Source organism: Macaca mulatta, chromosome 16 (genome assembly GCF_049350105.2).
Source record: "Macaca mulatta isolate MMU2019108-1 chromosome 16, T2T-MMU8v2.0, whole genome shotgun sequence".
In the NCBI taxonomy this organism is placed as follows: domain Eukaryota; kingdom Metazoa; phylum Chordata; class Mammalia; order Primates; family Cercopithecidae; genus Macaca; species Macaca mulatta.
The window spans coordinates 11,421,306-11,435,366 of record NC_133421.1 but is presented as its reverse complement, the minus strand read 5'-3'; the positions used below and the strand labels follow the sequence as shown (position 1 = coordinate 11,435,366).

At 50.2% G+C, this 14,061-nt stretch overlaps 1 protein-coding gene across 11 annotated transcripts in view; it reads left to right on the top strand.

The window, feature by feature from the left end:
- GAS7 (growth arrest specific 7) overlaps positions 1 to 12,681 on the top strand; it is a 289,491-nt gene extending 276,810 nt beyond the window's left edge. For 7 of the 11 annotated variants that reach the window (XM_028836017.2, XM_077970366.1, XM_028836016.2 and 4 more), the window contains exons 12-14: positions 3,590 to 3,669; positions 5,193 to 5,291; positions 5,947 to 12,617. In XM_028836017.2, the coding sequence (XP_028691850.1) occupies positions 3,590 to 3,669; positions 5,193 to 5,291; positions 5,947 to 6,060 (293 nt within the window). In that variant the 3' untranslated portion in view covers positions 6,061 to 12,617. Of the gene's footprint in view, positions 1 to 3,589; positions 3,670 to 5,192; positions 5,292 to 5,946 lie in introns of all 11 variants that reach the window. The other 4 variants (XM_028836013.2, XM_028836014.2, XM_028836015.2 and 1 more) reach the window with 2 other exon arrangements.
- Positions 12,682 to 14,061: the final 1,380 nt, after the last annotated feature.

The following is a 14,061-nucleotide window of genomic DNA, read 5'->3' as shown; positions in this document are numbered from 1 at the left end:
CATTCTCCTGCCTCAGCCTCCCAAGTAGCTGGGACTACAGGTGCCCGCCACCATGCCCGGCTGATTGTTTCGTATTTTTATTAGAGACAGGTTTTCACTGTGTTAGCCAGGATGGTCTTGATTTCCTGACCTCGTGATCCACCTGCCTCGGCCCCCCAAAGTGCTGGGATTACAGGCGTGAGCCACAGCACATGGCCCGTTTGTCATTTTAATTGCAGATATTTTTCCTAGATTGTCATTTGTCTTTTAGTTTTGTTCTTTGTAATTTTTTTGTTGTTGTTGTTTGTCTATTTTTTCTTGCCATTTTTCTGTACAGTGATATTTCCCATAAGAAGCCTAGATTTCAGAGCTGACTTAGATCTTTTCTTTTTAATCACCTAGAGGGGTTTTTCTTACTTTTTTTTTTGTTTCAGGTGTTTTTGTTTTTGTTTTTAAAACAGTGAAGGCTGGCCGCAGTGGCTCATGCCTGTAATACCAGCACTTAAGGAGTCCCAGGTGGGCAGATCACGAGGTCAGGAGTTTGAGACCAGCCTGGCCATCATAGTGAAACCTTGTGTCTACTAAAAATACAAAACTTAGCTGGGTGTGGTGGTGTGTGCCTGTAATTCCAGCAACTTGGGAGGCCAAGGCAGGAGTATCGCTTGAACCCAGGAGGCAGAGGTTGCAGTGAGCCGAGATCACAGCACTGCACTCCAGCCTGGGCCACAGAGCAAGACTCCATCTCAAAAAAAAACAAAAGAAAACAGTGAAATATTTAACCCACCAGACATTTCTTTTTCCTTACACTGGTGGTCTAACCATATTCCATAGTTTCTTATTTGTGGTGTTTTTATTTCTGATGTTTTCAATGTGTTTTGCTATTTGGGTTTTCATTTAATCTCTGAGCCAAGAATTGTTTCAAAGAAAATCTTTACATGTTTACAAGCAAGGGCTTTGTTGTTGTTTTCTAATCTTGCTATATATATATATATATTTTTTTTTTTTACATAGTTTTATTGCATTATCATCAGATAATACGGTATCTCATTCCTGTAGTTCGGAATCATTTTGTGGTGAAAGTGACAGTCCTTAGACCTCACTCTGAAAAATGCCACCTCTTCTAAGCGATCGCTGTGGCCAGCCTCCATGCTTTAGAGCATTGTCTCTTTTGATCAGTACAGTCCCCCTGCAGGGAGGTATATTTATACCCTTTACAACTGAGAAGACTGACGGCAGAGAAAGTGAGAATCTTCCATGGGCTCCACAGTGGTGGAGTGGTGAAGCCAAAATTCAGTCTCCTCTCATTCCAGAGACCCTGCTTGTCACCATTTTTCTGAACAGCCTGTTGCTTAGGAACTGCCACCTGTTCTTTCCTTCTGTTCCTTTCCTCCCTCCTCCTGATCTTTTCCAAGGCTTCTAGAAGGAAGGACGTCAGATCCTCAGGGATCATGATCATCATCTTCATCTTCATCACCACCATAGCCCATATTAATATTTGGCTCTCTACGCCCATCTCTAAGTGCTTTACATATGTTGACATATTTATTCCTCGTAACAACTTGGTAAAGGTACAGTCGTTATCTCCGTTTTACAGATGAAGACACGGAGGCAAGGGCAGGTTAACTGACTTGTCTACGATTACACAGTTACTAAGTAGTTGAACTGGGGTGACAACAAAGGCATTCTTGTCCCACAATCCATGGTCTTAACCAATGCTGTTCATAAAGGTCCACTTTCAAGCTCTTGGGCTACCATAGAGAGAAGGCACAGCCCCCTTCACCTACTCTGTTTCCCGATGCTGTGGAAGTTCTTGAAGCATTTTCTCAAAATCAGGATTGACACACAGGGCTCAGGGAGTTTCACAGTGTACAGAGCAGCACGCCGCCCTCCTCCTCGGCCAGGCAGGAGCTCTTGGTGGAAATGCATTTGCATTTGGGAGGCCGAGGCGGGCAGATCACAAGGTCAGGAGTTCGAGACTAGCCTAGCCGATATGGTAAAACCCCGTCTCTACTAAAAATACAGAAACTAGCCAGGGGTGGTGGTGCACGCCTATAGTACCAGCTACTCAGGAGACTGAGGCAGACAAATCACTTGAACCCAGGAGGTGGAGGTTGCAGTGAGCTGAGATTGCACCACTGCACTCCAGCCTGGGTGACACAGCCAGACTCCGTCTCAAAAAAAAAAAAAAAAAGATACATTTTATGGTGCGGTATCCACTTTCTTCTCTCTGGGTCAGTGCCCCTTGGGATCAAGGGTCCAGTCACTGGCCTTGGACCAAGAACAAAATGAATAAATGCCTCGGTGTGGGCTCTGTTACTCAAGGCACACTTGCCCCTGGCGTGCGGCACAGCTAGTGGTGTGGTTCGCAGCTTGGCCTTGGGTATGGAGACATAACCTTGCCTATTCTCTTTGGCTTTCCTATCAGAGTACTATGAGCCACAAGGATGATGCTACAGGAGTAACTTGAACTCTACTCAGATTCCCAAGTTCCACTCTAGCATTCTGCTTCTAGAATTACTAGAGAAAATTACTTCACCCTGGGGTTCATCATGAGCATTTTCCATCTTGAGTGAAGACCATGATGCCTTCCTCTTGTTGGAGCCCTGAGCAGATCAGGAAGCTACGGTGAGACAAAGCTGTGCACGAGGGCTGTGCTGCTGCGCCTGCCGTGTGCACACGCATTACCAGAGCTTCTCATAAACACGCAGTCTCTGATTCAGTGGGTCTCGGATCTGTCCTGGGTTTCTGAATTTCTAGCCGACCCCGGGGGATACAAGTGCCACTGTCCCACAGACGGTGATTTGTGTAGCAAGCCTCCAAGGTGCTGATACACTTAGTAATGTTTGCAATTACTCCACAGTGCGTTTCCTTTCTAATTACAAAATGTTCCAGACATACATGTGATAACAGAAAGTAATAGAGTAGTCATCAATATTGGATAGTTACGTTTTGCCTCAGATCTTTCTGCGATGACATAAAATGCGATGGGAGGCGCTGATTCCTGCCCACTCGGCCTCTCTCTGTTTCCCAAGGTAGCCACTCTCCTGAAGCTGGTGTGTGCTGCTTCGGTGCGTGTTTTAGACTGGGACTACAGATGCGTTCTTTAGTGCGTCAGAAGGACATCTTGCAGTGTGTTCATGCGCGCGCGTGCACACACACACACACGTGATCTGCAAATTTATCTTCCTTAATTCTTCTTAGTACCAAATTGTGTGTGACATGTTTTAACCAATCTGGATTCTCCAGTGTAAAATAAAACTGCCATCTTTAGAGAGGGGGGAAGCATTTCTTGGGCTCATGATAGGATCGGGGGTCCTAGGAATACCCTACACACACACACACACACACACACACGAGTGAGAACCACCATCCTGAATCCTTGGTATCTGGGGTCAGGCTTCAGGGGGCTACCTGAGCTGGTTTCTCATGGGGGTGGGTTGCCCCCTACCTTCCCTGGCTCTGCTTTCTTCTTCCTACTCCTACTGCCATCCCTTTCCAACTTTCCAGTGGCCACCGTGACCCTAGTGGGAGGAGAAGGCTTGGCAGTGGGGCACAGAGTCATGGTGGGGACAGGATGCATCGTGATGGTGACTATGGTCTTTTTTTCCAGGAGATGACCTCATGCGCTGTGTGGACCTCTACAACCAGGCCCAGTCCAAGTGGTTTGAAGAGATGGTGACCACCACATTGGTAAGTGGTCAGGGATGTGTGGACATGATGGTAGAGGCTGACGCAGAGCAGCCCCTGGTGGTTGTTAGCGGGCACGGGGGTGATGGGGTGGAGTGACCCTAGAGATGGTCATCAAACCTACTTCAGTGTTGGGGTCAAAACCTCAATCTGAGCCAGCTTATGTGGATTCAGATCTCTGCTCCAGCGCTTCCTAGCTGTGTGGACGTGGGCAGGGTTGGGTTGGATATGGCTACATCCTTCTTGGGCTGTCCCCTGAGAGGTCAGGGTCAACTGAGAATTCTCCTCAACTAAGTGGACAATGGCCTCTTTAGGAAAAATAGCCAAGCTATAGGAAGAGAGGACCCCCCCACACACACGCACACACACGAGATGCAGGTCCTTGATAGGAGATCCTTGCAAAGTGGATGGATGGGTGAGGTTGGCGCTACACGGGGGGTGGGGGGAGGCCTCTGACCAAGGGTGAACAACAGGCGGCAGGGCCGATGATGCTTTCCTGAGTGTTTCTTGTAAAGGAGCAGCATCTCCTTATCGATCAGCACCTGCCTGAGTGGACAGCGAAGTGTGGCTGGTGCTTGGGCCAGATGGGACAGGAGGCATCATGCCAGGTGCTCATCGGATCATCTCACTGCCTAAAGCCACCCCTGTCGATCCAGCACAGGACTCACCAGCTGCCTTCCCCAGGTGTCAGCCCACCAGAGCAGATTACAGGCCTCCACCAGGGACAGTGGCCTAGTTTTCCTCCTGGTTAATCTCCTAATTAAGCCCCCTGCTTTACCCCCCTTTTCTGGTTAATCACCTGGGCAGTGACCTAGTTGGATGCAGAATAACAGCCTGATCCCCTAGATTCCAAAGACACAAAACCATCTAGAAACCAGAGGACAAACCCCTTCCCCTCTCCCCTTTGACAAAAGCTGCGCCACGTGCAGCCCCGTCTGCCTCCCTGGCCTGGTCTCTACTGCGGCCGCAGCACTAGGTGTGGGCAGAGGAAGGGAGGCTGCTCAGCAGAGGCCCCGGGACAAGGTCCCAGGAATGTGTGGCATGGAGCTCCCACATGTGTCCCCTTGCTGCACCCCACCAGGGCAGCGGGGCTCGGGCTGCGTGGGTGCGGTGCCATGAGTAACAGCCCGATGGACTCTGGTTTAAATCCTGTCTCCCCCATCATTCCATGTCGCTTTGGGTGAGCCGTGTTGTTGCCTCTCTAGGTGTTAGTTCCCTTGCTTGGAGAATGGGGATCATAACAGAAACGATCTCTTAAAATTGTAACGAGGACAGTTAAGGAACGCACGGAAAGCCGTCAGCTCGGTGCCTGGCAGAGCAGGCTTTTCAGGAAGTAAAACAGCAGCTGCTGCTGTCATCAGCTTCACCTTCACCCGAGATAATGGGACACGCTCTTCATCAGACCCCAGAGAGTCAGATGGGGCGGGATGTCCACTGCCAGTGACTTGCGTTTTGTCGTCTTGGTGGGAGGACCTCCAAGTGGAAGGGACGTGCTCAGAGTTCTCCGGCCTTTACTTTCTCGGCAGGAGCTAGAGCGGCTGGAGGTGGAGAGGGTAGAGATGATCCGGCAGCACCTGTGCCAGTACACGCAGCTGCGGCATGAAACAGACATGTTCAACCAAAGCGTGAGTTTCCAGCCCAGCAGGACTCCTGGGCGACATGGGGCCTGGGGGAGAGCCGCCTGGTGCTAGGCCGTGGCCAAGTGGCTGCTGCAAGTGAATCTGTCCTAGGGAGTGGGCAGGTGCTGTGGCCTGGGGGTGGCCTCGTGGGCTAGGCCTGTCAGCATTGTCCTGGACGTCCGTGTGAATCCGACCCTGGCATGTGAAGTGGACTCACCTCTGAGCTGTTACCCCGAGAAAGAAGCTCATAGTAGTTATAGTAGCTGAAGACATTAGTAAATTTCTTAAAAAACAAAACAAACAAACAAAAAAAAACGACTTCTAGAAATATTCAAAATACCTAAAGCTCAAGTTTTATTTGTCCTGTTCTGTGGTGGTGAATGTGGGGTAAAAGGGAGAAAGACAGCCTTGCAGGCCCTCCCAGCCTCTCATCCAGGCCTGGAGTCTGCAGGGTGAGAAGCAGGGTCCGGATGCGTTTTGGGCTTCCCCGTTCACAGCCCTCTTCGTGTGCTGTCCCTCAGATGGGCCTCCCCTGGGGCCCTGGAGCCCTCTAGAGAGGCTGCTCTGAGAGACACTAAGGTGAGGACAGCATGTCTCAGAGGAGCTCTCCCCGGCTTGGCTGCTGTCTCTGACGATGTCGCGTATTCTCTGTCTCTTGCAGACAGTCGAGCCCGTGGATCAACTGCTTCGAAAAGTGGACCCGGCCAAAGACAGGGAGCTGTGGGTCAGAGAGCACAAGACGGGCAGCATACGCCCTGTGGACATGGAGATCTAGATGGGCCTGTGCAGTTTCGGGGGGTCCTGCTGGGGAGGGGGACTGGGCTCCCACCGTGGGGCCCATGCTGAGTGGATGCCCCCCACCCTTTCTCCTGGGGCCACTGAGGAGAGGGCAGAGAGCTGGTGATTCCAGAAGGGTGACTCGGACGGCCTAGCTGGGGGCTCCCCTGTATTCCCAGGCCCAGAAGACAGACCCACAGCCCTGCCCTTGTCTCTGAGGCTAAAGACCCCCTGATTTCCGTGCTGTGCTTGCCGCTCTGAAACAAACGGAGGCTGGAACTTTGTGGTCCCTGCCGAGTTTTGTAGGGGTCACCGTCACATGCTTGTGCCCTGGAAGCCCCAAGGCTCTTCCTCCAGCTGGCTCCCTTGTCTCCAGGGCTTTGGAGGATCAGGGGAGGGAGGTCTCTGTCTCTAAGCCAGGTGTCAAGGATCAGCATCATGGGTAGAAGGTGCCATTCAGTTCACAGCCTCACCCAGAATCCTTTGCAGCCCTCCTTCTTTATTTTTTTCATATTGCATTCTGGGAGTCCACATCTGGCTTTCTCAGCCACTGTTCATCACCAGGGGTTTCAGGAGGAAGGCTTGGCTCCTGTCTTCCCAGACCCACCATGCCTGGAGAGGTCAGGATGGAACTACCTCATTCGGCAAATTAGCCCCAAATCGAGCGCTGCCTCATGTGTCCTATGAGATCAGGCGCCGTCTGTAAAGTCTCCTCTGGAAATGCCAATCATCCTTCCCCCAGCTGCTTCCTCGGGGAGGCCCCTGCCCCCACCCTGCCACCCCTTCCCAGTCTCATTAGAGGAAGCTTTCCAAAGTTCTCAGTTACCAAGACCTCATCCAGCTCATCCAAAGGCTTCAGGGATGGAAACAAACCAGCTCGTCTCAGAGGCCAGCAAGCTGGGGCCTGTCCACCACTTTGCCCTCTGCACCTTTGGGCTGCCCTGGCCCCCACTCTCCCAGGCTGCCCACCACAGGCTCTTGATGAGGCCGGGTCAGTCCTACATGGGAGATGGGTTAGGGCAAGTCTTTGTCATCGCCCAGATGGCTCTGTCTTCTTGTGTATGGCAGGGCTGGGACTGCTGTCCCTTGTATGGTTTTCTGTCACTGGTGGGCACTGGACAGGCATAGCAGACTCTCTTGTGGCCACACTGGGTTGTTGCCTTTCAGACAGTGTCCCGCCACCTTTGCTTCCAGCTCCTTCTGGACGTTCCAGAGCCCTGCACCAAACCCTCACTTGGTGACGGCACCTTCTTTCCCTCTCTCCGTCTTCCAATCCCTGGAAAAGTCTGGTCTGAGTGTGACTTGGGAAGCTTTCAGTGCTGCTGTTTGGTCCAGCTCATTACTTTCTCTACCACAGCAAACACATTCTCCACCATGTCAGTCTAAAGACTCAGCCCCAAGGGCCAGGAGAAGCGTGAGCGAGGGGCAGATTCTAGTCAGGAACCCGTACCCTGGAAATCCATCTTTCTCTTTCTTTACCATTGACCACTTTGGGTTTGACCTGCACATCTGCAGTGAGGGCAGAATTCAGGAAGCACAGCTCACTGGTCTTTCAGTCTTAACGTGCTAGAAACCGATGACTTACTAATCTCTAATTTTTTGGCACCTCTATCATTGAATGAGAATTGCTTTCTTATAGTTCGCATTAGAAAAATGCCTAATATACTAAAGTAAACCAAACATTGTTACTTTTCTCTTGTTCTTGAAGCATGGCAACCAAAAAGGCCGACGCAAAGGCCTTCACCGACATGAAGACCTCCTGGTAGGATCTGTCCATGGGATGGAGAACCACTCAGTCCAGATCTGGGGTTGGGTCATGACACCAGCTACCGATTTTAGAATATTATTTCTTGGTTTCTTTATGAAAAATGGGTGCTAGTGGTAATTGCTTTGTGGCTTAGTAAACTACTTTGTGGATGATTTCCAAACATTCAAAGCCAATAGCCTTGTTATTAACAAGATATTTTGAGTACAATATGGCTCATTGACTTTTCCATTTCCATCTGAGGATTCCAGAGTCCTCTGTTCATCCCTGGGATAGAGTGAACCCTCTTGCGTCTTCCAGGGTAGCTCAAGTTGGCCCAGTTTGGGCCAGTCCATTTTTGGAGGTCACTCTTTCCCCCTCATCCCCTCCTTCTCTTTACCCCCTTCACGTACTTCCTTCCTTTCTTCCCTCTGTTATTCATTCATCAAGCAAGTTAAAGCCATTGGGCTATGATCTAATCTGAGGACACCATATGGCCCTGTCATCAGGGAAGCCCATGATCTCTCGTTTTCAGGGGCCTTACAGGTCAGCAACCTTGGCATTCATATATAGGTACTCTGCAGAATTCAAGTTTTCAGAGGTAAGTCTGTTGCGCTGATTAATCTACATTCGTTTGTTCAGTGAATGCTCAAGACAAGCCAGGCGTGCTGAGAAGTGGCGCTGTAGTTGTAAGATGGGCATTCCTCCACTCTCCTCTATTCTCCATGTTGACGGGGAAGCGTATAATAAGAGCATTGTGCGCTCTCCACACTTAACCCTCTGGGATTCTTTATTATAAATATAAACTACTGTCGTGAGGCATTTACCTATTGGATGGAAGGTAGACAGCAACAAGATTTTAATCACCTGGTCACCAGACCCTCACGGCCCATATCCAACTCGAATTTCAGAAATTTCTTTGTTTGCTTTAAATAACTCTTTACAAATAAGGGCTGGGCATGGTGGCTCATGCCTGTAATCCCAGCACTTTGGGAGGCTAAGGTGGACGGATCACGAAGTCAGGAGATCGAGACCATCCTGGCTAACACGGTGAAATCCCATCTCTGCTAAAAATACAAAAAATTGCCCAGGTGTGGTGGTGCGTACCTGTAGTCCCAACTGCTCGGGAGGCTGAGGCAGGAGAATTGGAATTGCTTGAACCTGGTAGGTAGAGGTTGCAGTGAGCCGAGATCATGCCACTGCACTCCAGCTTGGGCGACAGAGCAAGACTCCATCTCAAAAAAAATTAAAAATAAATAACTTTGCAAATAGGAAAGTGAAGCCCAAGGGTACCCAGTGAGGCTGTGAAATGGCCAGTGAATTAAGAGCAGGGCTGGAGTCGACAGTCCAGACCCCTGTGCGTATGAACAGGGGCCCCTTTCTGGTTGAAATCAAGATTAGGATGCAACTGAGAAAATAAAAGACTGCACTTTGGAGTGGCAAGCACGCTATCTGGGTTTTTGTTTTCTTTTGCTTATGTCTTGGTGCTTAGGTGAGGACTTAGCTGGGTTTATTCAAAGTGGGTGAGTCTGGGCTATTCTTGAGAACCTCCATTCCATTTCTGAGAACAAGTCAGCCCCTTCTGCCTGCCTTCACCCAAGAGACTGATGCACAAGATCTGTTTGTGAAAGCCTGATTTAAAAAGAAAAAAAAAAAAATCCTTAAGCTAAATGGTGTTCCAAGTTGGTTGCCATGAGAACCTCCAGGAAGAGCCACTTGTTACCCTCAATTCTTTCTAGTGCTTTCCATCAGTGGCAACACATAGGCCACTTGGACTGTGGAGACGGTGGCCCTGAGATTCTGTCAGTGGGACCATCCTGGGCCTCCTTTCTGGCTCCACTCAGAGCCCTGTCGGCCAAGGAGAATTTCTGCGGTGGGAGGCAGTGCTCCGCTGGTCAGGATTGATAAACAGCCAGGCACACCGAAAACAGTGTACCAATGAAGTCACCAACCAGGGCTTTGTTTCCTCACCCTATGTGAAAACCAATCAATTACTAGATGAGTGGATGGATGCATAAAAATCTGGGCTGAGCCAAAGTCCCTTTTGGAAAAACAAGCCATAAAATTCGAAGGACGTGAGAGACTTTGGCTTGTTTAGGTGATTTTACTTCTAGCTGCAGGTAGTCCTGACAAGGAGCGTTTAAACCGAAGGCTAGAGATGTACTCCTTGTGTAGGTAGGAGAGAGCACTTCTAATGTTAAGTGGGGTATAGATCGGCTGCCCGCCCACATAGCCTGGATATCGTCTTATCCCCATAATCCTTCCATCCCTACAAGGCCCATCGCCACCACCTTTTCCCAGGTTTATTGAGGTATGATTGACATCCAGTAAAATTCACCCTTTGGAAATATACAGTTCTGTGAATTTTGGCAAATTTATTGTCTTGTGACCATCACCAAGATCAACCGGTTTTTATCACTCCAAAAAATTCCCTCCTCCTGCCCTCTTTTCCTGGCAACCCTGATTGATTATCTGATCCTCTAATTTTGCCTTTTCTAGAATGTCATATAAATGGAGTCACACTGATGTAGCCTTTTGAGTCTGGCATCTTTCCCTCAGCTTAATGCTTTTGAGTCATCCACGATGTGTGCGTGGTTTGTTCCTTCTCGTTGCCAGGAAGTATTTCATTGCATGGATGCACTACTCTGCTTCTTTATTTTTACACTGAGCCGTTTGCCCTGGAAGTTCTTGGCCCGGGGTCTTCAACTTGTTTGCACGACCACTTCCAGCTTGCTGCTTCCTTCAGCTCCCCAGGCTCCTCCTCCAAATGCCAGCTGTGCCCACAAGCTGTTCTTAGAGCTCACACTCGCCTTTTTGGCTCGTGGTAGGTTTTTGGTAGTGCAGAAAGAAGCCAGGGATGGGATGGGAGGGGAAGGGATGGATGGGTGCTCAATTGCTGCTCACGTCTGCTGCAACCCAAAGCCTGCATCTCAGCCAGTAGATCTGCTCCCTTCTGGGACCCAGGCTTCAGTGTCACACGGTCCTTGGCGTGTATGGGGCGTTGGGGGCTTTGAAAGGCGAGCAGCAGCAGCATGGACAAGAAGGCTGGGGCTGGCCCTGGGGCTCATCACGATGCTTTCCTGGATCTGTTGCTTCATCTGCAAGCTGAGGGTATGTGTTCTAGATGAGTGTCTCAGGTCACCGGCAACTGCATGTACCTCCCCCCCTTCTCGTTTCCAATGATGTACCCTGTACACGTGTTCATGCCATCTCTGGCTGTCACCTGCACAGTCGTGCATAGAATTGCCTCAAGTCCTGGTGAGAGAGAGTTGCCTTGGCACTTTTCCAATAGCTAAAATTAAGAGTTTTATGAGCTGTTAAGATTGAGGTAGTTTCTCCTAGGACCCCCCCCCAAAGAAAGCGCAAGTAACGACCGTTTGGGTCTCCTTCACCAATCTTTGATAGTATGTTCTGGAGTCCACTCCCCAGGAACCAGGACAGGTGTGAAGATGGAGTCTTGGTCGCAGCTGGAGCCTTGCTCAGCTGGTGGTCACACAGCCTGGCCTGTGCCTGCAGCCCACTGGATGGTGGTACGTGGTGGCAGGGACAGGACCACATCCAGCTAAGGCCAGACTGGGCTGAGTGTGACCCCCGAGGTAAACAATCCTCTAAGCTATGTCTTCTTCATTCTCCCTGCTCAGTGAAAGGTGAGCCCCGAGACCAGTTGGGTACCCCTCTATGCGAACCAGAGACATTTCTGGATCCAGAGCAGGTGAAGATTAGGGCCAGGAAGCCTGAGCCGCCGGGGCCTCAAGGTAGGGAGCCCAGGAGGCTGCCAGGACTCTGCTGGGTGGAATTTTGCTCGGGAGGACTCTTGTCTTCCTCTCAGGAGTATTTCTTTTGAGGCTTTCCTGGAGGTGAAGAAGCAATTCCCGTTGCAGCAGGTTAGAGCGAGAATCAGACAGCAAAAACCAGTGCGCTTCTCCCCACGTTCTAAATGCTGGGACATGGCTGTCAGGAGGCTTTGCTGGGAGGTGTCTCCGGGGGTGACGTGAGCTTGGGGTGATGGCCTTTGGAGATGGCATGTGGTATTCGGGACTGTTCCTTGGTGTTTGAGGGAAACTTTAGTGAGATTGCAGTGGAATGTAAAGAGGTCAGGGCACGTGGGTGCTCTCTCAGCGTGGGGTGACTTGGAGACCTAGAGGGAAAGCCTGCTATGCAGGGGGAGGGCACAGGACTGGCCCTGCTCTGCTGCCTCCTTTGTCCTATAACCTGAAGTTAAGTCACATCCCCTGTCGGGACTTCCGTGCACTCATCTGTCAAGTGGGGATACCTCCCTTCCAGCATCACCTGCATTAGACGGGCTGTCAGGAGTCATGGGTTCCAGGCAGCTGTGTGGACCCAGGGACAGACACTCAAAGGGACGCCAGCCATTCTTGGTGACAGGGGCCCCAACTTAGCATCCCTTCCCTTCCCTTACGAAGGAGATGACCAGAGACAACCCCTTCACAGACAAGAGCACATCGGCAAACCCTATGAGAGTGGAATTTTCTAACAAAATAAACTTGCTTGTTTGATCTGTTTTCTGTAACTTTTGCTAAATACTTTATACATTTTTCATGTTAAAGAGCTGTGTCTCCCGCCAGCACTTCTCACCCCGGTATGAATGTGTGTCCTCCACATTGTATATCCTTCCACCCTCTGGCTGCCTAGATCAGTAAATAAAATCGATGTAATATAATTTATAAGTAACACTGTTGAAACCCCGATCCCAGTGGAGGCTGTAACTCACCTGCCCCCGCCCCCCCTCCAACCCGTTATCGCATTTGTGTGTATTAACGCTGAAGAATTAAATGTTTAAAGAGTTTAAATTTTGAAGGCGTTTGCTATATACAGTTGTCCTGCATTATTATAAAGAGTTTTCAGGAAGTTAAATCCCATCTCGTTTTTTCTTCTTTGGCTCCGTGTGTATCCTCGAGATGCTTAGATTCATCCCATGTAAAATAAACTGTCCAGAGACACTGGGTCCCCCTAGGCGACCCTCTTTCCTGGAGGGCTGCCACATTCTTCATGTGACCTGTCTTGGCATTCCTCCCAGGCTCTTGAGATTGGTGGTGATTTCACCTCCGATGACTTAGTGGGAGACAAAGGGCATCTGGATACTGGCGCCCAAATGGACGCTATGCTTCTGGCCTCAGGCCCCTCCCCCTGGTGACTTCCTGTCTCTGTGGGTTCCAGCCCTCTGCTTCCCTCCCGTCTCTAGAGCTCCTGGCTGTTTCTTTTCTCATCCATCCATCCTATTTTTCTTTTCTTTTTTTTTTTTTTTTGGAGACAGAGTCTCGCTCTATTACCCAGGCTGGAGTGCAGTGGCGAGATCTCAGCTCACTGCAACCTCTGCCTCCCAGGTTCAAGTGATTCTCCTGCCTCAGCCTCCTGAGTAGCTGGGACTACAGGCATGCCCCACCTTGACCGGCTAATTTTTATATTTTTTGTAGAGAGGGTTTCACCATGTTGGCCAGGCTGGCCTCGAACTTCTGACCTTAGGTGAGCCGTCCGCCTCGGCCTCCCAAAGTCTTGGGATTATAGGCGTGAGCCACCAAGTCCAGCCCATCCATTTATTCATTCAATAATTACTGAGCATCTGGTATATACCAGACACTGCTCTGGGTCCTGGGAACACATCAGGGAGAGCCCTGCTCTCAGGGAGCTTACATTCTAGCAGATAATAGACCTACTACGTTCTGTGATGTGGGTGTGGACGGTGTTAAGTGTTGTGGAAAAGAAAAACAGGACAGGGTGAGGGTGGGTATGTTGCAGTATTCAATAGGGTCATTTGAGTGGCCTCATTGAGAAGGTGGTATTTGATCAAAGACAAGGAGACCTGGGAGGGACCCTAGAAGGTCACCGGAGGAGAATGTTCCAAGCAGAAGAGATGCTCATGTATCTGAGGCCCGCCTGGCTGGAGTGGAGGGAGTGAGGAGGGAAGAGCAGATGAGGAATGTGGAGGGCTGCCATATTCTTCGAATGACCGTCTCGGTGTTCCCCCTAGGCTCTTGGGATTGGTGATGATTTTACCTCTGATGACTTAGCAGAGAGACAAAGGGCACCCGCCCCTTTTCGTCCCTTCTTGGGGGTACCAAAGGGCACCTGCAAGACATGGTGGGATGAGGGCCAGTGCTGCCTGTTGCAGGCTTTTGGCTTTGACGGGGAGAAGTGGGCAGCCATCGTGCATGACCTGATTTCATGGCTGTGGGGCTCACTGCAGGGCTGTAAGGGGACAAGAGCAGAAGCAGGAAGAGCTATTAGGAGGCAGAG